This window comes from Eptatretus burgeri, chromosome 9, assembly GCF_056783735.1.
Source record: "Eptatretus burgeri isolate ZD-2024b chromosome 9, Ebu_testis_v1, whole genome shotgun sequence".
NCBI lineage: Eukaryota > Metazoa > Chordata > Myxini > Myxiniformes > Myxinidae > Eptatretus > Eptatretus burgeri.
Window position 1 is genome coordinate 33,336,247 of NC_140969.1, and position 26,553 is coordinate 33,362,799.

The following is a 26,553-nucleotide window of genomic DNA, read 5'->3' on the forward strand; positions in this document are numbered from 1 at the left end:
GTCACATGATGTGGGTTTTCCGAGTTAGAAAGTTAGTTCAAGTCTGCAATGTGGTCCAGCTACGGGGTCCCTCAAGTTATATCAATGAAGGATTGAAAAGCCCATAGCAATGCATGATAGAGAAAGAAACTTCACATTGGACATATCGAGGCTGGACAAATTTTCAAGTCCCCAAAAAAGTCCAATAACTCCACATTTGCATATTAATGTAAATGGCGAACTTGTAGAACGTGAAAATATCTTCCAGAATTTGTGGTCACTTTTTGTCTATCTTCTTTGGTTTTCATTTTACGACATGTCAAAAATGGGTGATTTTCAACTTTGGGGGGCTCTGGGGCCTCACTGGGGTAAAATACAGACATAGCGTAAACATATTTGGAGTCCGCTCTTCAAGGCCTATCAGAATCTGTCATTAAATTTTTTCAACTCTCATTTGCATATTTGGCATATTTAATGAGGCGAATCGGCATCATTTTAATCATATAAATTATGTAACGATTTCGACGAAATTAACAACTTAACATTCCAATGGAACCTCGCAAATGTGTGCAAAAGTTTGAGGCTGTCGTATTACCCCTTCTGGAGAAGAAGATGTTTTTAGGTTTTGAAGAAAATCCAATATGGCCGCCATAGCACGTGACCTACGTCATCAAAATTTTCAAAGTATAAACTTCAGGTGGAGAGTTATTAAATGCATAAGTTTCATTGAATTTCATCCAAGCGTTGTTTTTATTTTATGACATTTCAAAAATGGGTCATTTTTAACTTTGGGGGGCGCTGGGGGCTCACTGGGGTCAAATACAGACATAGTATAAATATATTGGGAGTCCCCTGTTTATGTGCTATCTGAAATGAGAGCGAGAGAAGAACCTTCAGAGTTTAGGCTTTATTCCATTTGATTGGAGCCGCTTCTGCGGGCACACCGGGGAATACAGGTTCAGCTAGGAGTACATAAGCAGTAACGTATACATGTGCAGTTAATCATCGCAGACTAAATCCGCGTAAGCACGGAGTTCGATATAATCTCCATTCTCACCAGTCAATGAGCACCTTCAGTCAACGAGCATCAAGTGAACAGCCGATGTAAATGGCAATGCCCCGGGGACAATCACCCCGTGCCGCGGAGACCTCCCCTTATACGCGAGACGCACAACATGTGATCCCGCGTCATGTCCCTCAATTCACCTCAATTCACCACATTCTCCCCACCTTTAAAATGCAACTAGGGGCCCATCTTACACACCATGATTGCTTTAGCACTATAGGAGTATACATTTCAAGCAACGCGGACTAATAGGTCTACAGAACTATACATGCCAAGCAGTGATTATTTTGAGTTGTAGGAGCATGGAAATGAGCATCGATATATGATATAATGAGCATATAGGAGCATGAGCAGCGAGAATGCCGATAATCCCCTTTACAGATTGAGTCGTCGAGGGGCCTTATTCGTCGACCTCTCCGGGAGTAAATGGCAGTTTCACTTGAGGGAGACTCCCGATCCTCTTGGTGAGCCTCGACTTGTGCCGGGGATGACTCCTCGATCGCTCTCGGGTGGAACGCGGCAGCCCCGTCGCCCGGTGGAGTTCCTGGGGGGGGAACACCTGGGGAGGGGATGTCAGAAGGAGGAGTGCCAGAAGGTGGTGTACCTGCGGGAGGAGTACCTGAGGGAGCCAGATGGCGAACCGACACAGTGGTCTCCCTGCCATCCGGGAGCCTGATATGAGCATACTCTGGATTAGTATCGATGAGTTCGACCCCCTCCACCAGGGGTTCATACTTGCTTTGTCGTACCGGGCATTTCATGAACACTGTTCCGGGATGGGTCAGCCAGTTGGGCACCGTTTGACCGTCAACATAACGTCGCTGGTGAGTAAACATTCGTTCGTGAGGAGTTGCATTGGTGGACGTGCAGAGCAAAGAGCGTATGGAATTCAGAGCGTCGGGAAGAGTAACCTCCCACCGCTCGGGGCCCAGTCCTCTCGATTTCAGCGCCAGAGTTACGGCTTTCCAAATAACTCCATTATACCGCTCCACCTGCCCGTTTCCCTGTGGGTTGTAACCCGTCGTTCGACTAGTTGCTATGCCGAGCTCTAGTAGGAATTGTTTTAGCCCGGCCGACATGAAACACGGCCCTCTGTCTGAATGTATGTACGAAGGTTTCCCAAACATAGCGAAGAGGTCAGAGAGACATCTCACGACAGTGCCCGAGGTCATATCCGAGCACGGAAATGCGAAAGGGAACCTTGAATATTCATCAACAATGGTGAATATGTATCTGTTGTCTGTCTCGGTCGGCAGGGGCCCTTTGAAGTCGATGTTTAGTCTCTCGAAGGGGGAAGTGGCCTTGATCAGTCTGCCAGATGCCGCGCCAAAGAATCTGGGTTTTAGTTCAGCACAAACAGGGCATGAAGCATTCATTTGTTTAATATCTTCAACAGAATAGGGAAGATTTTGTCTGCGCACGAAATGTGCCATTCTGGTTACCCCTGGGTGGCAGAGAGACACGTGTAGGTCTTGCAAAGCCTGACTGATTGTTGCCGAACTGTAGACCCGAGAGAAGGTATCTGCAGCAGGGTTTTCCTTCCCGGGCCGGTAAACAATGTCGTAACTGTAGCAAGCTAGGTCTATCCGCCATCTCATAATTTTTTCATTCTTAATTTTCCCGTTATTTTTCCCATCAAACATGAATTCCATGGATCGTTGGTCCGTAACGAGCGTGAAGTGGTTTCCCAGTAAATAATGTCTCCATTTCCGCAGCGCTTCGACGATGGCGTACGCTTCCTTCTCTATCGCTGAGTGTCTCTGCTCGCTTCTAGAGAGAGTTCTCGAGAAGAACGCGACCGGCCGCCCAGACTGATTAAGTGTAGCAGCTATGGCGTGATCTGAAGCGTCGGTTTCCACCACAAAGGGCACCGAGCTATCGATCGATAAAACCACGGACTTACTGATATCATCCTTGAGGTTGTGGAAAGCTCTTACAACAGCGGCATCTGGTGGAAAGTTTTTGCAATGCACTAGGGGATGTATTTTCTCGGAGTATTGCGAAATCCATCTTGCATAGTAAGCGAACATGCCGATCACCCGGCGCATTGCCTGCAGGTCCTGAGGTGGGGGTAGCTCACGAAATGGGCGCAATCGTTCAGGATCAGGCTTAATTGTGCCGTCGGCTATTGTGTAGCCGAGAAGGTCAATTGACCTTGCCGAGAATACGCATTTCTCGTAGTTGAGAGTCAGATTATATTTTCTAGCAATGCTCAAGAATCTGTCCAGATTCCTATCATGTTCCCCCTGATCCCTACCGCACACTGTGACATTGTCCACGTAAACAAAAGTGTCTTTGAGGTTTTCATCTGAGATGATGTCGTCCATAACCCGTTGGAAGCAAGCTACCCCATTCGTGACACCGAAAGGTATTCTCCTGAATTGGTAGAGGCGCCTCCCTGCCTGGAATGCGGTGTAAGGTTTGTCTTCCTCTCGGATGGGAATTTGATGATAGGCGCTTCGCAAGTCGATGGTGCTGAATACCTTATAATTGGCCACGCGTTCGACCATCTCGTCTATGCGCGGCAGGGGGTAGGCATCGAGTTGGGTAAAGCGATTGACCGTTTGGGAATAATCGACAACCATTCGTTTCTTATGGTTCTGACTGCTGGTTACTAACACCTGTGCGCGCCATGGCGAATCGCTCGGTTCTATAATTCCTTCTTCCAGTAATCGCTTGATTTCTGAGGTGATGAAATTCATGTCAGCAGTGGTATATCGCCGCGATTTAATCGCTATCGGTTTGCAGACCGGCGACAAGTTAGCGAACAGCTGGGGGACGTCACCTCCGCGGTGGTCAACGCATTTAAAATTAGACGAGGCTTGCTTCCTCCAAAGGGTATTTCGACGCTCGTGTGCTGCTTGAGGACATTATGACCCAGAATTACGTCTGCGCACAAATCACGAAGCACCAGTACCCTTACATCCCGATGCGTGTACCCTTTTACGTCCAATTCAACATTGCAGTACCCTCGTACGAGGGATTGTAGTGAGGTGGCGGCCATGCATACCGTATTGTCTGTCGGGTGGATTTTCCATTTCCTGCCCTTCACTAGCGAGCTGTTGACGAAACTTTCAGAGCTACCGGTATCAATCAGTGCCTCAGCCATATGCCCGTTAATTCGTACGTTGATGATAGCCTTGGATAGATTCCCCGGGGAGGCTGCAGTTAATTTATTTTGCGAGTAGAGAGCCGCAGAAGTGGGTTTATTTCTCCTTAGAGTAGATTTACATACCCTGGCATAATGCCCTTTCTTGTCGCAATTCATGCATGTGGCATCTCTGGCGGGACATTTTTGACGAGGGTGCCTTTTGTACCCACAAAAGAAGCATTTACCAACCGGAGCAGTTGCTGAGGAGTTTGACGTGGCCTGGGTATCCGGCTCCTCGGGTGTTTCTCCATCCCCTATGTCTGGCTGTGTCTGTGCCAGTGGGGTTCCTTGGGTTCCCATCGTAGCAGCGTTCATTAGCAGCATCGGTGTCCCAAATGACTCAGATTGCTGCTGAGCCGTATCCATCGCTCGTGCCTGATCGACTACCTTGTCAAGAGTGGGTTGCGCTTTCTCTAGTAAGCGTTGCCGTATGTGGGCTGATCTGAGTCCTTGGATGAATGCCTCCCGTGTGGCTTCCTTTCGGTGTTCCTCGGCGCTTACGGCCCGGAAGCTGCCGTCTTTTCCCAGCCGATTCAGAGCTTGCAGGAACTGATCGATTGTCTCCCCGGCTGCTTGCTTGCGTGTGTTGAGAAGATGTCGTATATATACCTCGTTCTTGGGCTTCACGTAGAGCGCTTGCAGCACGTCGATTGCTGCTTCGTAAGTGTCGCACTCCGAGAAGAGCCTGTACACGCTGGGCGAGACATGATTCACGAGAGCGGCAAATTTGTCAGCTCCCTCCTCGATGATGGTCAGATAGTGTGAGAAGGAACAGAACCAATGCAACCATTTCATTTCTGCGTCAGTCGCGTTTGGGTCTGCGTTGAACCTCTCTGGTTTGTAGATCTTGTCCATCGTTGGTTGAGAGAGCCGAGAAAACCAAATGGAATAAATTGAAATGAGAGCGAGAGAAGAACCTTCAGAGTTTAGGCTTTATTCCATTTGATTGGAGCCGCTTCTGCGGGCACACCGGGGAATACAGGTTCAGCTAGGAGTACATAAGCAGTAACGTATACATGTGCAGTTAATCATCGCAGACTAAATCCGCGTAAGCACGGAGTTCGATATAATCTCCATTCTCACCAGTCAATGAGCACCTTCAGTCAACGAGCATCAAGTGAACAGCCGATGTAAATGGCAATGCCCCGGGGACAATCACCCCGTGCCGCGGAGACCTCCCCTTATACGCGAGACGCACAACATGTGATCCCGCGTCATGTCCCTCAATTCACCTCAATTCACCACACTATCTAAATTTGGCATTAAATTTTTTCAACTCTCATTTGCATATTTGGCATATTTAATGAGGCGAATCGGCATCATTTTAATCATATAAATTATGTAACGATTTCGACGAAATTAACAACTTAACATTCCAATGGAACCTCGCAAATGTGTGCAAAAGTTTGAGGCTGTCGTATTACCCCTTCTGGAGAAGAAGATGTTTTTAGGTTTTGAAGAAAATCCAATATGGCCGCCATAGCACGTGACCTACGTCATCAAAATTTTCAAAGTATAAACTTCAGGTGGAGAGTTATTAAATGCATAAGTTTCATTGAATTTCATCCAAGCGTTGTTTTTATTTTATGACATTTCAAAAATGGGTCATTTTTAACTTTGGGGGGCGCTGGGGGCTCACTGGGGTCAAATACAGACATAGTATAAATATATTGGGAGTCCCCTGTTTATGTGCTATCTGAAATGAGAGCGAGAGAAGAACCTTCAGAGTTTAGGCTTTATTCCATTTGATTGGAGCCGCTTCTGCGGGCACACCGGGGAATACAGGTTCAGCTAGGAGTACATAAGCAGTAACGTATACATGTGCAGTTAATCATCGCAGACTAAATCCGCGTAAGCACGGAGTTCGATATAATCTCCATTCTCACCAGTCAATGAGCACCTTCAGTCAACGAGCATCAAGTGAACAGCCGATGTAAATGGCAATGCCCCGGGGACAATCACCCCGTGCCGCGGAGACCTCCCCTTATACGCGAGACGCACAACATGTGATCCCGCGTCATGTCCCTCAATTCACCTCAATTCACCACATTCTCCCCACCTTTAAAATGCAACTAGGGGCCCATCTTACACACCATGATTGCTTTAGCACTATAGGAGTATACATTTCAAGCAACGCGGACTAATAGGTCTACAGAACTATACATGCCAAGCAGTGATTATTTTGAGTTGTAGGAGCATGGAAATGAGCATCGATATATGATATAATGAGCATATAGGAGCATGAGCAGCGAGAATGCCGATAATCCCCTTTACAGATTGAGTCGTCGAGGGGGCCTTATTCGTCGACCTCTCCGGGAGTAAATGGCAGTTTCACTTGAGGGAGACTCCCGATCCTCTTGGTGAGCCTCGACTTGTGCCGGGGATGACTCCTCGATCGCTCTCGGGTGGAACGCGGCAGCCCCGTCGCCCGGTGGAGTTCCTGGGGGGAACACCTGGGGAGGGGATGTCAGAAGGAGGAGTGCCAGAAGGTGGTGTACCTGCGGGAGGAGTACCTGAGGGAGCCAGATGGCGAACCGACACAGTGGTCTCCCTGCCATCCGGGAGCCTGATATGAGCATACTCTGGATTAGTATCGATGAGTTCGACGCCCACCACCAGGGGTTCATACTTGCTTTGTCGTACCGGGCATTTCATGAACACTGTTCCGGGATGGGTCAGCCAGTTGGGCACCGTTTGACCGTCAACATAACGTCGCTGGTGAGTAAACATTCGTTCGTGAGGAGTTGCATTGGTGGACGTGCAGAGCAAAGAGCGTATGGAATTCAGAGCGTCGGGAAGAGTAACCTCCCACCGCTCGGGGCCCAGTCCTCTCGATTTCAGCGCCAGAGTTACGGCTTTCCAAATAACTCCATTATACCGCTCCACCTGCCCGTTTCCCTGTGGGTTGTAACCCGTCGTTCGACTAGTTGCTATGCCGAGCTCTAGTAGGAATTGTTTTAGCCCGGCCGACATGAAACACGGCCCTCTGTCTGAATGTATGTACGAAGGTTTCCCAAACATAGCGAAGAGGTCAGAGAGACATCTCACGACAGTGCCCGAGGTCATATCCGAGCACGGAAATGCGAAAGGGAACCTTGAATATTCATCAACAATGGTGAATATGTATCTGTTGTCTGTCTCGGTCGGCAGGGGCCCTTTGAAGTCGATGTTTAGTCTCTCGAAGGGGGAAGTGGCCTTGATCAGTCTGCCAGATGCCGCGCCAAAGAATCTGGGTTTTAGTTCAGCACAAACAGGGCATGAAGCATTCATTTGTTTAATATCTTCAACAGAATAGGGAAGATTTTGTCTGCGCACGAAATGTGCCATTCTGGTTACCCCTGGGTGGCAGAGAGACACGTGTAGGTCTTGCAAAGCCTGACTGATTGTTGCCGAACTGTAGACCCGAGAGAAGGTATCTGCAGCAGGGTTTTCCTTCCCGGGCCGGTAAACAATGTCGTAACTGTAGCAAGCTAGGTCTATCCGCCATCTCATAATTTTTTCATTCTTAATTTTCCCGTTATTTTTCCCATCAAACATGAATGCCATGGATCGTTGGTCCGTAACGAGCGTGAAGTGGTTTCCCAGTAAATAATGTCTCCATTTCCGCAGCGCTTCGACGATGGCGTACGCTTCCTTCTCTATCGCTGAGTGTCTCTGCTCGCTTCTAGAGAGAGTTCTCGAGAAGAACGCGACCGGCCGCCCAGACTGATTAAGTGTAGCAGCTATGGCGTGATCTGAAGCGTCGGTTTCCACCACAAAGGGCACCGAGCTATCGATCGATAAAACCACGGACTTACTGATATCATCCTTGAGGTTGTGGAAAGCTCTTACAACAGCGGCATCTGGTGGAAAGTTTTTGCAATGCACTAGGGGATGTATTTTCTCGGAGTATTGCGAAATCCATCTTGCATAGTAAGCGAACATGCCGATCACCCGGCGCATTGCCTGCAGGTCCTGAGGTGGGGGTAGCTCACGAAATGGGCGCAATCGTTCAGGATCAGGCTTAATTGTGCCGTCGGCTATTGTGTAGCCGAGAAGGTCAATTGACCTTGCCGAGAATACGCATTTCTCGTAGTTGAGAGTCAGATTATATTTTCTAGCAATGCTCAAGAATCTGTCCAGATTCCTATCATGTTCCCCCTGATCCCTACCGCACACTGTGACATTGTCCACGTAAACAAAAGTGTCTTTGAGGTTTTCATCTGAGATGATGTCGTCCATAACCCGTTGGAAGCAAGCTACCCCATTCGTGACACCGAAAGGTATTCTCCTGAATTGGTAGAGGCGCCTCCCTGCCTGGAATGCGGTGTAAGGTTTGTCTTCCTCTCGGATGGGAATTTGATGATAGGCGCTTCGCAAGTCGATGGTGCTGAATACCTTATAATTGGCCACGCGTTCGACCATCTCGTCTATGCGCGGCAGGGGGTAGGCATCGAGTTGGGTAAAGCGATTGACCGTTTGGGAATAATCGACAACCATTCGTTTCTTATGGTTCTGACTGCTGGTTACTAACACCTGTGCGCGCCATGGCGAATCGCTCGGTTCTATAATTCCTTCTTCCAGTAATCGCTTGATTTCTGAGGTGATGAAATTCATGTCAGCAGTGGTATATCGCCGCGATTTAATCGCTATCGGTTTGCAGACCGGCGACAGGTTAGCGAACAGCAGGGGGACGTCACCTCCGCGGTGGTCAACGCATTTAAAATTAGACGAGGCTTGCTTCCTCCAAAGGGTATTTCGACGCTCGTGTGCTGCTTGAGGACATTATGACCCAGAATTACGTCTGCGCACAAATCACGAAGCACCAGTACCCTTACATCCCGATGCGTGTACCCTTTTACGTCCAATTCAACATTGCAGTACCCTCGTACGAGGGATTGTAGTGAGGTGGCGGCCATGCATACCGTATTGTCTGTCGGGTGGATTTTCCATTTCCTGCCCTTCACTAGCGAGCTGTTGACGAAACTTTCAGAGCTACCGGTATCAATCAGTGCCTCAGCCATATGCCCGTTAATTCGTACGTTGATGATAGCCTTGGATAGATACACAGGGGAGGCTGCAGTTAATTTATTTTGCGAGTAGAGAGCCGCAGAAGTGGGTTTATTTCTCCTTAGAGTAGATTTACATACCCTGGCATAATGCCCTTTCTTGTCGCAATTCATGCATGTGGCATCTCTGGCGGGACATTTTTGACGAGGGTGCCTTTTGTACCCACAAAAGAAGCATTTACCAACCGGAGCAGTTGCTGAGGAGTTTGACGTGGCCTGGGTATCCGGCTCCTCGGGTGTTTCTCCATCCCCTATGTCTGGCTGTGTCTGTGCCAGTGGGGTTCCTTGGGTTCCCATCGTAGCAGCGTTCATTAGCAGCATCGGTGTCCCAAATGACTCAGATTGCTGCTGAGCCGTATCCATCGCTCGTGCCTGATCGACTACCTTGTCAAGAGTGGGTTGCGCTTTCTCTAGTAAGCGTTGCCGTATGTGGGCTGATCTGAGTCCTTGGATGAATGCCTCCCGTGTGGCTTCCTTTCGGTGTTCCTCGGCGCTTACGGCCCGGAAGCTGCCGTCTTTTCCCAGCCGATTCAGAGCTTGCAGGAACTGATCGATTGTCTCCCCGGCTGCTTGCTTGCGTGTGTTGAGAAGATGTCGTATATATACCTCGTTCTTGGGCTTCACGTAGAGCGCTTGCAGCACGTCGATTGCTGCTTCGTAAGTGTCGCACTCCGAGAAGAGCCTGTACACGCTGGGCGAGACATGATTCACGAGAGCGGCAAATTTGTCAGCTCCCTCCTCGATGATGGTCAGATAGTGTGAGAAGGAACAGAACCAATGCAACCATTTCATTTCTGCGTCAGTCGCGTTTGGGTCTGCGTTGAACCTCTCTGGTTTGTAGATCTTGTCCATCGTTGGTTGAGAGAGCCGAGAAAACCAAATGGAATAAATTGAAATGAGAGCGAGAGAAGAACCTTCAGAGTTTAGGCTTTATTCCATTTGATTGGAGCCGCTTCTGCGGGCACACCGGGGAATACAGGTTCAGCTAGGAGTACATAAGCAGTAACGTATACATGTGCAGTTAATCATCGCAGACTAAATCCGCGTAAGCACGGAGTTCGATATAATCTCCATTCTCACCAGTCAATGAGCACCTTCAGTCAACGAGCATCAAGTGAACAGCCGATGTAAATGGCAATGCCCCGGGGACAATCACCCCGTGCCGCGGAGACCTCCCCTTATACGCGAGACGCACAACATGTGATCCCGCGTCATGTCCCTCAATTCACCTCAATTCACCACACTATCTAAATTTGTCATTAAATTTTTTCAACTCTCATTTGCATATTTGGCATATTTAATGAGGCGAATCGGCATCATTTTAATCATATAAATTATGCAACGATTTTGACGAAATTAACAACTTAACATTACAATAGAACCTTGCAAATGTGTGCAAAAGTTTGAGGCTGTCGTATTACCCCTTCTGGAGAAGAAGATGTTTTTCGGTTTTGGAGAAAATCCAATATGGCCGCCATACCACGTGACCTACGTCATCAAAATTTTCAAAGTATAAACTGCAGGTGGAGAGTTATTAAATGGATAAGTTTCATTGAATTTCATCCAAGCGTTGTTTTCATTTTATGAAATTTCAAAAATTGGTCATTTTCAACTTTGGGGGGCTCTGGGGGCTCACTGGTGTCAAAAACAGACGTTGTATAAATATATTGGGAGTCCCCTGTTTATGTACTATCTAAATCTGTCATTAAATTTTTTCAACTCTCATTTGCATATTTTGCATATTTAATGAGGCGAATTGGCATCATTTAAAATCATATAAATTAAATAACGATTTCAACCAAATTAACAACTTTACATTCCCAAGCTACTTAGCAAATGTGTGCAAAAGATTGAGGCTGTCTGATTATCCCTTCTGGAGAAGAAGATGTTTTTAGGTTTCGGATAAAATCCAATATGGCCGCCAGAGCACGTGACCTACGTCATCAAATGTTTCATAGTATAAACTTCAGGTGGTGAGTAATAATCCTGTTAAGTTTCGTTGAATTTCATCCGACAGTTTTCCCTCCAGATCCGCCACAAAATCGGTCAGTAGAACATAAAAACGCCGTTAATAATAATAATACTAACGAATTCAATAGGGCTTCAGCCATGCTTGAAGCCCTAATTAAAACTGGTAAACCAGTAATCCAGGGCTTCATGGCGTGCCTCCATTTTAACAAATTTCAACACCATCACCCTGTCACATGATATGGGTTTTCCGAGTTAGAAAGTAGTTCAAGTCTGCAATGTGGCCCAGCTACGGGGTCCCTCAAGTTATATCAATGAAGGATTGAAAAGCCCATAGCAATACATGATAGAGAAAGAAACTTCACATTGGACATATCGAGGCTGGACAAATTTTCAAGTCCCCAAAAAGTCCAATAACTCCACATTTGCATATTAATGTAAATGGCGAACTTGTAGAACGTGAAAATATCTTCCAGAATTTGTGGTTACTTTTTGTCTATCTTCTTTGGTTTTCATTTTACGACATGTCAAAAATGGGTGATTTTCAACTTTGGGGGGCTCTGGGGCCTCACTGGGGTAAAATACAGACATAGCGTAAACATATTTGGAGTCCCCTCTTCAAGGCCTATCAGAATCTGTCATTAAATTTTTTCAACTCTCATTTGCATATTTGGCATATTTAATGAGGCAAATCGGCATCATTTTAATCATATAAATTATGCAACGATTTTGACGAAATTAACAACTTAACATTCCAATGGAACCTTGCAAATGTGTGCAAAAGTTTGAGGCTGTCGTATTACCCCTTCTGGAGAAGAAGATGTTTTTAGGGTTTGGAGAAAATCCAATATGGCCGCCAGACCACGTGACCTACGTCATCAAAATTTTCAAAGTATAAACTTCAGGTGGAGAGTTATTAAATGGATAAGTTTCATTGAATTTCATCCAAGCGTTGTTTTCATTTTATGACATTTCAAAAATTGGTCATTTTCAACTTTGGGGGGCTCTGGGGGCTCACTGGGGTCAAATACAGACATAGTATAAATATATTGGGAGTCCCCTGTTTATGTGCTATCTAAATTTGTCATTAAAATTTTTTCAATTCTCATTTGCATATTTTGCATATTTAATGAGGCGAATCGGCATCATTTTAAATCATATTAATTATGTAACGATTTCGACGAAATTAAAAAATTCACATTAACATCGAAGTTAGCAAATGTGTGCAAAAGATTGAGGCTGTCAGATTATCCCTTCTGGAGAAGAAGATGTTTTTAGGTTTTGGATAAAATCCAATATGGCCGCCATACCACGTGACCTACGTCATCAAAATTTTTAAAGTATAATCTTCAGGTGGAGAGTTATTAAATGGATAAGTTTCATTGAATTTCATCCAAGCGTTGTTTTTATTTTATGACATTTAAAAAATGGGTCATTTTCAACTTTGGGGGGCGCTGGGGCTCACTGGGGTCAAATACAGACATAGTATAAATATATTGGGAGTCCCCTGTTTATGTGCTATCTAAATTTGTCATTAAATTTTTTCAACTCTCATTTGCATATTTTGCATATTTAATGAGGCGAATCGGCATCATTTAAAATCATATTAATTATTTAACGATTTCGACCAAATTAACAAATTCACATTAACATCGAAGTTAGCAAATGTGTGCAAAAGATTGAGGCTGTCGGATTATCCCTTCTGGAGAAGAAGATGTTTTTAGGTTTTGGATAAAATCCAATATGGCCGCCAGACCACGTGACCTACATCATCAAAATTTTTAAAGTATAAACTTCAGGTGGAGAGTAATTAAATTGATAAGTTTCATTGAATTTACTCCAAGCGTTGTTTTCATTTTATGACATTTCAAAAATGGGTCATTTTCAACTTTGGGGCGCTGGGGGCTCATTGGGGTCAAATACAGACATCGTATAAATATATTGGGAGTCCCCTGTTTATGTGCTATCTAAATCTGTCATTAAATTTTTTCAACTCTCATTTGCATATTTTGCATATTTAATTAGGCGAATCGGCATCATTTAAAATCATATAAATTAAATAACGATTTCAACCAAATTAACAACTTTACATTCCCAAGCAACTTAGCAAATGTGTGCAAAAGATTGAGGCTGTCTGATTATCCCTTCTGGAGAAGAAGTTTTTAGGTTTTGGATAAAATCCAATATGGCCGCCATACCACGTGACCTACGTCATCAAATGTTTCATAGTATAAACTTCAGGTGGTGAGTAATAATCCTGTTAAGTTTCGTTGAATTTCATCCGACAGTTTTCCCTCCAGATCCGCCACAAAATCGGTCAGTAGAACATAAAAACGCCGTTAATAATAATAATACTAACGAATTCAATAGGGCTTCAGCCATGCTTGAAGCCCTAATAATACTAACGAATTCAATAGGGCTTCAGCACTTGCTTGAAGCCCTAATGAACAACTGTAAGACAACAACTTCACCTGCTTATCACCATGATGGGATTGACCAATGAACCCCAGAGACTTTTCTGGCAGCATCTGCCAGAAAAGCCCAGTCTCATCGGCATTGTACACGTCCCAAGGCTGATACCTTTCCAAGATGTCTTTCAATTTGCCATCCTTCCAGTCGTGCACCACTGCCGAATCCACGCTGCCTGATTCGCCGCACTTCTTGACCTTGCCGATTCCCACCTCACTTTGAATCTGTCTATCCAGTGCATCGGCAAGGTCTCGGCATCATCATGCCCAAGGTCCGCAGCGAATTTACGTGCCTTCAGCAGCAACATTTCACCGTCCAACCGAATATTTGGCTGAGCCGACATTTGCCGAAACCAGAAGATGAGCGCGTCATCGACATCTTCAAAGGACACACGTTTCACACGTTTCACACTTACCACCGGCCTCGCGATCTTCTCCACTTGTCCAAACATCGTGCCCTTATTCTTCAAGATATTGTTCATTGTCTGCCGTTTGATGTCCAACTTCTCAGCTATGGCTGTTTTCTTCATCAGTGGGTTTGCCTCGCAAAACTGGATAATGTCGTATTTTCTTGGTAGGTTTTAGTTGTAAGCTTACGCTTAGTCGCCATTGTCCTGCCTGCAGTGCGATCAACGTGTGTACGCAGTTATAAATAGCCTATCACTGGCGGTGTAAACCAATGAGCGAGCATCACGATTCCATGAAATCGGGATTCTCGCGAGGCAGCAGTTCCGTGTGACGAGTTTGGAGTGGTAATTTACTTGAGTTTCCATGACGTGGGAACGGACAACATCTGACGACTTAGACGAAGTGACGACTTAGAGATGATGACTTACAGACTTTATTCAAAGTCTGTAAGTCGATTTAACATTAGATTTAACATTAGACTTAGAGAGGGATGACCCATTATTCATAGGGACTTAACATGAGATAATTTCGGGACTTTTTGACGCTGCCGACTTCGGCGAAGTGACGAGTTACACGCTGCCGACTTACGCCTAGTCTACTGTATATATATATATATATATATATATATATATATATATATATATATATATATATATATATATATATATATATATATATATATATATATATATATATATATATATATATATATATATATATATATATATATTGTTACGGTTGAGGAAATTCGCAAACCGGTATTGGAGTTGGAGAGGAGTTGGAGTTTGAGTTGGAGAAGGGTTGGAGGCAGTCGGCTGAGGAGAATTGCGGAGGGGACCGGATACCTCGGGTCCGAGGCAAGGAAGACAGCGGTCGGCGACGACGTCGCAGCGGAGTCGCTCGTCGCGGGACCCAAGCAAGCCAGCTATCCTCTTTCCCCAGAGCATCAACAATTCCCCCCCCCCCCGCGCTGAGATAGTGCGAAAGGGGGCCCCGTTCCCACCCCACTCCAAGCAGTGCCAACGAAACCCGCGAAGGAGCGCGGAGTCGGGGCACCGCCGCCACATTTGCGGCTCATCACAAAACATGGGTAGGCTCCACCCGGTCTCGCGGCCCACAGGCCCCGTCTGCCTCCTTGTCTTTGAGGGTGGCCTTTTCTTTTGCTTTTGAGTATATGTGTTGTCGGCGCCATCTGTAAACTAAAACTGTGTAAGTGTTGCCGTGTGCTCACGTAGTCGGTAGTAGATCTGCATTGTTGTGTTTCTTTTGTTACATCTGCTTTTGGTGCATAATTGTTGTAATTGTATATGTGTGCTTTCCGTGTGCCGCGGAATAAATGTGCATTATGTTGAACTGTTTTTCCCGTTTCGCTTCGTCTTTTCTTTAATTGAATCTCCATCTTGCTTCACGTAAAGGGTTGGTATTGGGCTTAATACGCCCGATAATTAATCGGAACCGTCGAGGCCGACGTTAACACCGCTCGGTTATCCCGATAGTACGGAACGGGTCGCTTAAGTGGCCCGTGTCCGGAGTCGACCTGCGTCGAGGTGCGATCGCCCGGTCTACCCTCCGTGTGGGTACTTAGGGAGGTCGAATTTGGCGAACAACCCTATCCCACGTGGGGGGCCGATTGGCACGATCGTGGTGAGGCCGAAAGGCCCACCCGTGACTAGTTCCCGGCGTTAGTCCGAGAGGGTCACGACAGAATTGTCCGTTCGGTGGGAGACGTGCCGCGATTCGAGTTACGTGGCCGCTCGCACGCCGGCGGGCGCGAATTCGCAACTATATATATATATATATATATATATATATATATATATATATATATATATATATATATATATATATATATATATATATATATATATATATATATATATATATATATCTTCTTCTTCTTTCGGCTGATCCCGTTGGGGGTCACCACAGCGGATCATCCGTCTGATCCGCATCGTGATTTGGCACATGTTTTAAGCCGGATGCCCTTCCTGACGCAACCCTGGTCGCCTCTTACGACACAGGGATAATATATATATATATATATATATATATATATATATATATATATATATATATATATACATACATATTTTACACCAAAATCTTTGCAATTAATAATAATTGTCTCGTGCATTTGACAGATACCAAATTCATCACAACATCCACCCTCTGGATACACGATCTCCCTAAACGCCTCATTTTTGAAGTCACCCTTTTCCATTGAAATGGTGAATCTCCGATCCATTGCCTCACCATCGTGTTCACACTCTGATTGACTTCTGGTGAACATTTGATACAGAGTCTGTGTGAGTCATTCTCCTCAAACTGTTTTCCTACTCTCACAACAATATACTGTGTTCCACGTTTGATTTATTGGCAAGAAAAGCCTTTTGATTGTTCAATAAATGATTGCATGTTTTTCCATTTTATAGAGTTTGGATGCTGAGAGGTTAGCTCGGGGTTCGCATACTCGCGATTGAGTTGTCAATGTGGGCTAATTTCCTGACCCTACTATAAACTGTCATCATGCTTTGTGTCATAGGCAGAGAGTTGTAGTAATAACTGCACCTTCCCTCAGATGGACACCAAGCTCGGGACCTGTCTCCCAGGATTTGATACGGATAGAAAATAAATATGTCATGGTGTCTTTCATCAAGAGTAGGCCATTGTGTGCTGACACCCTGCCCAAATTCCTAACCCCTACTCTCACCACCACTCTCGGTAAGCAATTGTAAACCACCAAATGTAATTATTGTCACGAGTGCCTCGGCAGTGTGGAAAAATAAACTTCAATTGAACTTATAATGGGGGTAAAACGCTCATTAGCGTCAGTAAAGTTTGTGAAGCCTGGTGTTGGCTGAGTGGTTAGGGAGGCTGACTCGGGATCCTAGGGTCCTGAGTTTGAGTCCTGTTGGCTGCTGAATTAATACCAGGTGGGGTTGACTCAGCCTGTCATCCTTCTGAAGTCGGCAAAATGGAACCATTGTTCTGGTAATAGGGCCACTGCATCAGCGGCATCGCTGGGTCCCAAACCAATGATGCAACCAGCAGCCATAAGGCAGAGAGAGAGAGAGAGACAGAGAGACAGACACACAGACACACAGAGAGAGAGAGAGAGAGAGAGAGAGAGAGAGAGAGAGAGAGAGAGAGAGAGAGAGAGAGAGGAAGAAGAAGAAGAAGAAGAAGAAGAAGAAGAAGAAAAAAAAAAGAAAGCTTGTTTGCCGGCAATAATTTAATAAATATATGCTGAGAAAGCCAAAAAAAAATGCTCTACCCATTGAGAGGCGGAGTGTAAATTTATGATGTCATAGGTCACGTGGTTTAGTAGCCATATTTGATTGAAAATAAAAACATTTAAAAACCTCAATTCCAAATAAAACAACATGTAATCACAGTTTGTTTATTGACAGTGCATTAAGAATGTGTGATTGGGCCAGGTTGCCAGCGATAGCTTGCCCATTCTTCGTGAAGGACACCAGGTCAGGTCCACCAGAAGGAGCATGAGCCAGAGCAACGCGTCGCTGCGTCCACTTTCCGCCGGTGCTCCAGGGGCCTCCGTCTGGCCACCCCCCAGGCAGATGCCTGGCCATCCCCATCTCCTTGAGATGCCGATCAACCTGTTGCAACCACGAGGCAGGTGGTCAGCCCATTGGCCTCCTCTACTCACAAGACTCCATCGCTGAGAGAATCTGGTGAACAGGATCAGCGTCAGGAAAAACGAGCCACATGTCAATACAGCCGCAGCTGACACTCATAGACTATGCAGGTAACAAATCTCATTTGAGTCTCTCTCAGCAACCGCTCGTTGGACACAAAGCCCAACCAGCGATAGCCAAGGATTCTCCGAAGAGATCTGGTACCAAAGGAATTTAGTCTCCGTCTCAGATTCTTGGTCAGATTCCATGTCCCACATCCCAAGAGCAAGACTTGGAAGCACCAAGGACCTGAAGATTTGGACTTTCGTCCTCCCACACAGGTACCGGCAGCGCCACACCCCATTATCCAATGAATCCATGACTCCCCAGGCCTGACCCAGATGTCTATTGACCTCTGACTCACAGCCAGCAGAGACATGAATATCACTACCAAGGTGAGTCTCTCTCCATGACCTCAACATCCTCTGAAGCCATGAACTGGCCATCCTAAGTCCATGACTTCTTGCAAAGTCAAGGAACTTAATGCTATTCAGGTTCACAGTTCCTGACCCATGGGGACCAACACACGTCCCGTAACCATCCATATCAGTTCCAGTCGATGCATTGAAATCCCCCAAGACTAGAAGTGTATCTCGCCTGGGGCACTGATCAACCACAGACTCGAGCGTGGCAGAGAATGCGTCCTTCACGGTGAGACCACTCGCCTCAGTTGGAGCATAAACGGAGATCAGGGAAATGAGACCCAAGGTGTGACGAATCTTTTGTCTCATAATACGCTCGTTGACTTGTGCTACCTCAATTATCATTGGAGTCAGCTTATTGGACACAGCTACAGCAGCAACTCCTTGGGCATGGTAACCATCAGAGCGACCAGACCAATCGTAGGTGTAACCACCCACCATGATTTCGCCGCAATCCGGTGTCCGAACCTCAGAGAGTGCTGCAATACCAATGTTCAAATGCTTGAGCTCAGATGACAACAGATAGGTGATCATCCTCTCTTAGGGATAGGACATTCCAGGCACCCACCCGAAGGGACCGCCTCAGGTTAGTCAAAGGAGACCGCCGTCTGGTGGACGACACCTCAGCACCACTCCGACACACACTCCCGCAATCTGACCCGGGAATGTTACCCCGTGATTTCCCTCGTATTAAAGATTGGGGGTCCCGAAGGCTTTTCCCCAATCCCGTCATCCGGTGAGCTGCCCTGCGAAGGGAAGCTGCACAGGAGGTACTCCCACGGAGTGGGTTTTCAGATTTATTTGCATTTTTGTGTTTTGCGGAATGAAGGGTTTTATGGTGGCCGAAGTGCAAAAAATCCTGCCACCAACCTCCTAATAAAAAGTAACCCAACTGCAGGACTATGTCCGCAGACACAGTTGGGCACTAGATATGGATGGCCGTTGGCTCACCAGGAGCTCCTCCACTCTTTGGTGAAGGACACCATGGGTCTATATCTCATGTAGGAAGACAGGACACTGAGTTTAACGTCCATCGTGGGGATGGCACACACATTGATGATTCACCCAGCCTGTGAAACACCAGGATGATATTTTATAGCTGGGGAGGGATGCAAACCCAGGCTAGACAGCTTAGAGGTGAGTGTGGGTACCTCAAGGTCATCCTGTAAGAGGTCGTATCTTAACGCACTGTTAATAAACAAACTGCGATTCCATGTTGTATTTATATGTTCAAAATGTACAATAAAAGTCGAATCCGAATCCAAAAAGATCGTGACCGGTGTCCCTGTGTCGTTTAAAATAAAATCAGACATACAAAAATCAGAGCATCCTGAAGCTCACCTGCATCAGAAGCAAGTCACTCAAACCCCCTTAGAACCCCTTAACCCTGATTTTTTTTTCTTCATGCCATGAACAAAATTTGGTATATCATGGGTGATGAAGGTTGTGGTCAAGTTTCATTGAAATTGTGTGTGTAGTTTTGGAGAAGAGCAAAGATCTATTTTTGGAGGGTCAACCCCCCCCCCCCTGTAGACCCCTTCAATTGGCACAGATTTTGATGCGGTCGATAAACTTTGGTAAATCACTGCTTTTTTCTCAGAAACTATACACACAATTTTGATGAAACTTGACCACAACCTTCATCACCAGTGATGTGCCAAAGTTTATCGACCGCATCAAAATCTGCGGTAATTGAAGGGGTCTACGAGGTAGGGGGTTGACCCCCCAAAATATATATTTGTTTTTTCTCAAACTATACACACAATTTTGATGAATCTTGATCACAACCTTCATCACCAAATACCTCTTTTGGAGGGCAACCCCTCGTATACCCTCTTAGGGCTCGGGTTTTTTGTAAATGCTGTGAACAAACTTCGGTACATACCAGGTGATGAAGGTTGTGGTCAAGATTCATCAAAATCGTCTGTGTAGTTTCAGAGAAGAAGTTGCAAGTGTTTGTGGTTGGACGGGTGGATGGACGTACGGACGGACTTACAACGCGCCATTCCATAAGCTCCCCAGAACTACGTTCCAGGTGAGCTAAAAAACAGCCTATCTCCCTTGATGAAAAATAAATGTCTTAATTCAAAGAGATGAAGGTGAGGTTTGCTGAGGCCTCATATCTTGTTCATCCCACGGCTGAGGCATCACTATGCCTATTAGTCGATGCTCCGGTCGTGAGGGTAGTAGTTGAGCAGCAGAATAGAGATGACGTCTGGCAACCACTCTCCTTTTTTATCAAAGCGTTTTCAACCCGCGGAGACCAGACATAGCACATTTGGGAAAGAACTTCTGGCAGCCTATTTGGGTGTCAAACACTTTCAGCATATGCTGGAAGGAAGGACATTCTCTATCTATACAGACCACAAGCCATTGACCTATGCTCCCAAGTAAGGACCCGATCATGTCACAGGTCACAAAAGACCTGAGGCACATCAGTGGCAAAAACAACTCTGCTGCAGATGCACTCTCCATAGTTGATGTAAATACTTGCGATGCATCGAACCTCATCGATTTCACGACCATATCTGAAACCCAACAGCATGATGAGGAGATACAAAAGTTGCGCACCAATCCAATGTCACTCCAGTTCAAGGAAGTACCCCTCCCAACTTCTGAGGGAAGAATTGTCTGTGACGTTTCCAGAGGTGATCCTCGTCCTTACGTCCCTAGCGAGTATCCACGTGCACTTTTTGACACTCTACACAATTTGTCTTACACTGGCATCAGAGCAACTCAACATTTACTGACTCAGCGTTTTGTTTGGCAGGGAGTGAATAGTGATGTTGGACTTGTCCAGAACCTGCACAGCATGTCAGAGATCCAGAATACATCGACACATCAGGACACCACTTGTCATGTTTTCTACACCAGATGCCAGATTGGACCAACTTCACATTGATCCTGACAAATTGTGTTCGGTGGGTCCTCAATAATAACCACAGAGTGAGGGCATGTTTGAATAAGCACTTTTCCAAGCTCTGTCTGATCTACTTCGCAGAAGGAGAACCCGAACCACAGCTTATTAACCACACAGTCATCTAATGGGCTAATTTCAGTCACCTACTCTCCATCAAGTTGAAAGCATCTCTGAAAGCCCATGCAAATACAAGATGGACGGAGAATCTTCTTATCGTCTTGCTAAATATCTGAACTGTGGTTAAATCCGAGTTAGCGTGCTGTGCTGCTGAGTTAGTTTTTGGCACAGCTCTCAAGTTGCAAGGACAGGTGGTGGCACCGATGCAGTTTAATCATGACTTGGATCCAATCAACTATGTACGTAGACTATAGATGCACATGGGAACCCTGAAGACTAACCTACCAGGATACAGCATGGGCAAGTGCAAACCAATTCAGACATTCAGTGTTGCATTCATGTATGTGTGCGACACGACACGGTGAGGAAACCACTTGAAATGGCTGGAGGCTATTCCTCTGGCACTGATGTCAATGAGGTTAACGGTAAAGTCACAGCAGATTGTCCCCACATGAACTATTGATGGGGAGACCGATGCTAGTGCCGGTAACCCCCCCATTAACCCTGAAACAGATGGACATACACATGATAGACGAGACAATGATTAACTTTTGTGTTATCTTCAAGGTTGTCAAAGAATTTGACTCGCAGGTCAAACAAGCACTACCAGACCAGCTACAGAGGAACACCACGGTATGCAGCCCAGCAGCTGGGTGTACATCAAGATGTTCAAATGGAAAAACGCACTGAAGGCACGTTGGACCGGACCCCATCAAGTATTATTGGTCACCAACACAGCTGTCAAGTGCAAAGGTAAGCAATCATGGATTCATGCATCTCACTGCAAAAAGCATACAGGAAGTCATAAAGAGAAGAAAGGAAATCTTCAAGTGGGAAGAACGTTACCGGGGGTTCACGACATATGTAGCAGTGCTTTTGATTAGCACATGCATAATTGTAATAATATGGACAATAACAGGCAATGAGGGCATTATGGGAACGCTATGGAGAGCAGAATGTTTGGTCAAGAGCAGGGGAAACAAGGAAAGGGTCGTGACTGGGAACGCAGGGCAGAAGAAGGTAAACATCGGGACCAATTGCATAAGATAGGCGTGTATGGGATAAACACTTATGACCCTTCCATATAATTATGCACCCCGTGTTACACGGGATGAAGGGGACGTAGGCACTGTACGCCTAAAACGAGGCATAGTGTTACATGAAGGGATAACTGGACATCCACTGAACACCTTTTTAGCAATATCTTTACAACATGCTAAAAGTATGAACAGGAGCAAGTGTTGGGTTTGCTCACAGCTCCCCCACTTATCCAAGCATGGACTGCCCCTCTTGGCAGTCCCATTTTCAGAGGAAGATATATGTGGGTACCTGGTTCGTAGCCAAGCTAACCCAGTCCTATCTAGAATAGAAGAGACTGGAGGGGAAGAAAGTGCAAGAGTACAAGAGATAACATCGGGTGAAATGTAACTTCCCATTTTCAGGGGAAAAAGATGACCACACTCCTTGATATAGGATAAATTTTGCCTCACTATCTAAGGGGAAGTATTGAAGAAATATCCACTGCATTTTAAGGTTATGAATGGAGAAGTGGGAATAGTTTGCCTCGTAAGTAGAAAAGGAAATGGACCTTACTTGGGTAACTCGACATGCCAATACTATGGGGAAGAAAAAGTAACCATTGAGGGATGAATTACTGGGACAAGGATAGATATAAGGACACGAATGAATAATCTCATGGAACCCCAGGCATCATTAAACGGTACATATCCATGACGTGGTACAACTCATAAGGTAGGGAGCTGCAAAGTATCATGATTATAATAAGGGATGGAACTTCGGGTCATGGTTGGAAAAGATGTTTGGTGGATGGGGAACATGGATACTCCACATACTGTTCGTTGGACTTATGATATTCGTCGCTATTGTTGTCATCATAGCGTGCATAAGAGTAATGATGTGTGTGTGTGTGTGTGTGTGTGTGTGTGTGTGTGTGTGTGTGTGTGTGTGTGTGTGTGTGTGTGTGTGTGTGTGTGTGTGTGTGTGTGTGTGTGTGTGTGTGTGTGTGTGTGTGTGTGTGTGAGAAAATTTGCCACAGTGATGACGATGGTGGCACATGAAGTTTCCCTGGACCGACCATCTCTGAGCAACAATAAAGATCCAGAAAACCCAGAAAATGAAGAACCTAGTCTAAAATCAAGTCGAGACACCGTGTCGGTGGGATTTTATGGAAAATACGAAAGTGCAGACACTCGTGCCTTTGGGACTAACAAAAAAAAACCCTTTTGAAAGAATTCAACAATTGTTGCTTAAGAATGAAAATCAGATGGATGATTGTGATGAAGAGATGTGGCATAATAGAGATATCTTTAAAACTTCAGGGTAAAAAGAATGAGCGGCTTGCTCAAATTAAATTTGATTAGTATAACTGAAAAGGCGATTGTCAATTGGATGTGCATGTTCGGTGTGCATAGGGTTCCAAATCGCCTTTCCTTCCAAATCGCTTGGGCGCCCCAACTCTGTGGGATTTGGGGAGGTGGTGGTGGTCCCCGAGGGTTGCATCCACTCGCTAGGGTGTTAACCCACCACAGAACACAAGTCTGGGTGATGCGGTGGAAGCAAGCCTGCTACAAGCCGACAACAAATTTAGATTTTCAGTAGGTTTGTCCTCACAGAACAAACCATTAGGTTGTTCTGTATGAACAAAACGGGTTACTGGAAACTTTATCATGAGGTAAAATGCCAATTACCTTTAGTATAGTGCTTTGAGAAAGAATTTAATAAATATATGCTCAGAAAACTCAGCCTGGTGTTGGCTTAGTGGTTAGGGTGGTGGCTTGGGATCCCAGGGTCCTGAGTTCAAGCTCCGTTGGCTGCTGAATTAACACCAGGGGGTTGACTCAGCCTGTCATCCATCTGAGGTCGGCGAAGTGAGTACCAGTGTAACTGGTCCCGGTGTATGCCCCGGTTAAAATAGGTATACCATATCCCTGTGTGTCATAAGAGGCGACCAGGGTTGGCGTCAGGAAGGGCATCCGGCCATAAAAACATTGCCTCAAGAAAAAGCCTAACCCCTGCACAGCAGGGAAAAATGGCTGTAAAAACGGTCATATATATATATGCTCAGAAAACTAGTAAAGAGCGGAATACACATATTTCACTGATGTAGTCATAAACAACCTTGTAAAACTTGATCTGTCTGATGACCATCTGAGTCAGTGGCAAGGAATGACTTTCTCTCCCCCCCCTCCCAACACCCTCTCCCGGGGGCTATAAGCAAGCTCCAAAACAGACCAATAATCCTTCTATATTGCTATTTTAAAGTCCACAAAGTTCCATCTGTTGTCTCGACATACCTCGATATTCAAGAAACTGTGTATATACACCCAATATTCAATGTAGAATTAAGTATTCGGCTCGCAACATCGTTGAGAGTTGAAGCCTTCCTCTTGTGCACAAGAGTGTCTTTTATTTTGAATAAATAAATTTGTCTTTATTATGAATCTTTTATTTTGTCTTTATTATGAATGAACAGCTTGTATAAAACGAAAGGTTTTTTGTCTTTAGGTGGCCAGAATTAGCTCCCACACAAGTTTTCATTATTAACTACAATGGAAAACATGAAAGTGTCAGCATTAACAGGTTGAAGCCTGTTTAGGGTGAACAGGACTTGACTACTGCACATGCATCTCCTACAACCCCTCACTTGTAACCACTCGCAACCAGTTCCTCAATTGCCAGCACGTGCGTCACCTACATCTCCTCACTTGCAACCAGCACCAGTATGGACAGGGCAGCTGTTTATCAAGTGCCAGCGGCGAGGAATGCGCGGTCTGCCTATCAAGTCCATCGGCCAGCTAGTCCTTTTTGTGCAGTTTGTTTTGGAACTTGAAAATTTGGGACAGTGTATTTTTTTTTTTTTTAACACTACAATTTTTACACTTTTCTGATCGATCGCTTTTTCCTATGATGAAAAGTTATGGTCACGAGCGATCTTGGAGGGGCTACTTGTGGTGTACGTTTCATCGGTGCCCACTTGATCGTACTTTTGCATAATGAACTTTGCTCCCTTTACTTGTCCACCCAATGGCAGAACTGTAGGTGTGGTCTTTGTATCCAGTTTCTGACCAGTCATTTTGCCCTACACTAGTACTACGGTGTTCCATTACCCCCACCCCCCCACCCTCGAGGGATGAGTGGGGAAGAAGGCTTTAACGAGAGTGTGATGACGCTTCTCTGCCTGGCGGCTCACTTTTTACCGTTGTGGAAATAACTCATGGACTTGAGTTTCATTGTTGTTAAACGAAAGTTCACTGGGAGTTGGTGATGTGATGCATTTTCTCTTTTTCACCACGCAAAGCTTCGTAGCACATGTGTTGTTCGCAGCGCCATCTTTAGTGGGTCTTCACTCCTTTCAACCATGGGAGAACTAGCATCAAATCCCTTTTAGTTAGCAACTTATTCTCACAGACACTGGTCATTTATGACACCCAGGTCACTGAGTGGATCATATTATTTAATGGACACAACGCCGAATTGGCCCACTGGTGATACGCCATTTCTTGCTTCTTATTATGTCGATTGTTTTTATGGTTTGAATTGAACTTGTGACAGTGTTCACTCACCCATACTCAAGATTTACAGTTTATGGGAAACTGCTCAGACTCAACAAAATCATCAATCTTCAGTGGTGAGTAGAAGTCAATAACTCCATTTTCTATGTCTCATATATATATATATATATATATATATATATACATATATATATATATATATATATATATATATATAAATATATATATATTGTTACGGATCCGGGGGTGGGTGGGGGGGGGGGCTTCGGACGAGCGCGTCAATCACTGTCCGTAACCAGTTTGGGTTTTTGCACCCAACTCTCGACAGCCAAATGTTACAAATTCGGCGCCACCATAACCACCGCCGTTTCTGGGATTATAACGCCGGCTGGTTCGGCACAATTCTCGGGTTACGCGTCTCAAACCACGATACCAAAATACACCTGTACCTTGCCAGCTGGGGGAATATATCCCGGTTACAGACTGGTTTTGTCAGAGACCGAGCGGAGTCTACCAGTCTGTAACCATTTTCGTTTTTTATCCAAATCGAGCGGATCATTCCTCGACGCGGCACGAATTAATTCAAAGCGGCAACTTCATACGAATCGGCCAGATGTATTGGGGACATCGGGGAACACGACACAAGCAAAGCATTCACGACAATGTTATAATTAATCTATAACCTATTCTTAACTAGGGAGCTACGGATAATGGGTTTTGAAGGGGACTCTAACGAGATAAGCCTTAAACGACATGCAGACAAGACACGGACAGCATGC

At 45.4% G+C, this 26,553-nt stretch overlaps 2 protein-coding genes across 5 annotated transcripts in view; one reads left to right on the forward strand and one right to left on the reverse strand.

Annotated features, from left to right (window-relative positions):
* The window catches only part of LOC147019866 (uncharacterized), a 254,067-nt gene that overhangs the window by 126,427 nt on the left and 101,087 nt on the right, over positions 1-26,553 (forward strand). For 2 of the 4 annotated variants that reach the window (XM_085894649.1, XM_085894650.1), the window contains 2 exons: positions 16,230-16,394; positions 20,138-24,703. The exons of 1 other annotated variant lie outside the window; for it this stretch is intronic. The gene's annotated coding sequence lies outside the window, so the exon portion shown is untranslated. Of the gene's footprint in view, positions 1-16,229; positions 16,395-20,137; positions 24,704-26,553 lie in introns of those variants that run through there. One more of the 4 variants, XM_085894647.1, reaches the window with a different exon arrangement.
* LOC147019867 (uncharacterized) lies at positions 864-5,437 on the reverse strand. Its single transcript, XM_085894644.1, has 2 exons — positions 4,386-5,437; positions 864-1,604 (listed from the first exon to the last, which is right to left on the reverse strand). Exons 1-2 carry the CDS (start codon positions 5,049-5,051, stop codon positions 1,446-1,448), a joined length of 825 nt encoding a protein of 274 aa, XP_085750770.1. The 5' UTR covers positions 5,052-5,437; the 3' UTR covers positions 864-1,445.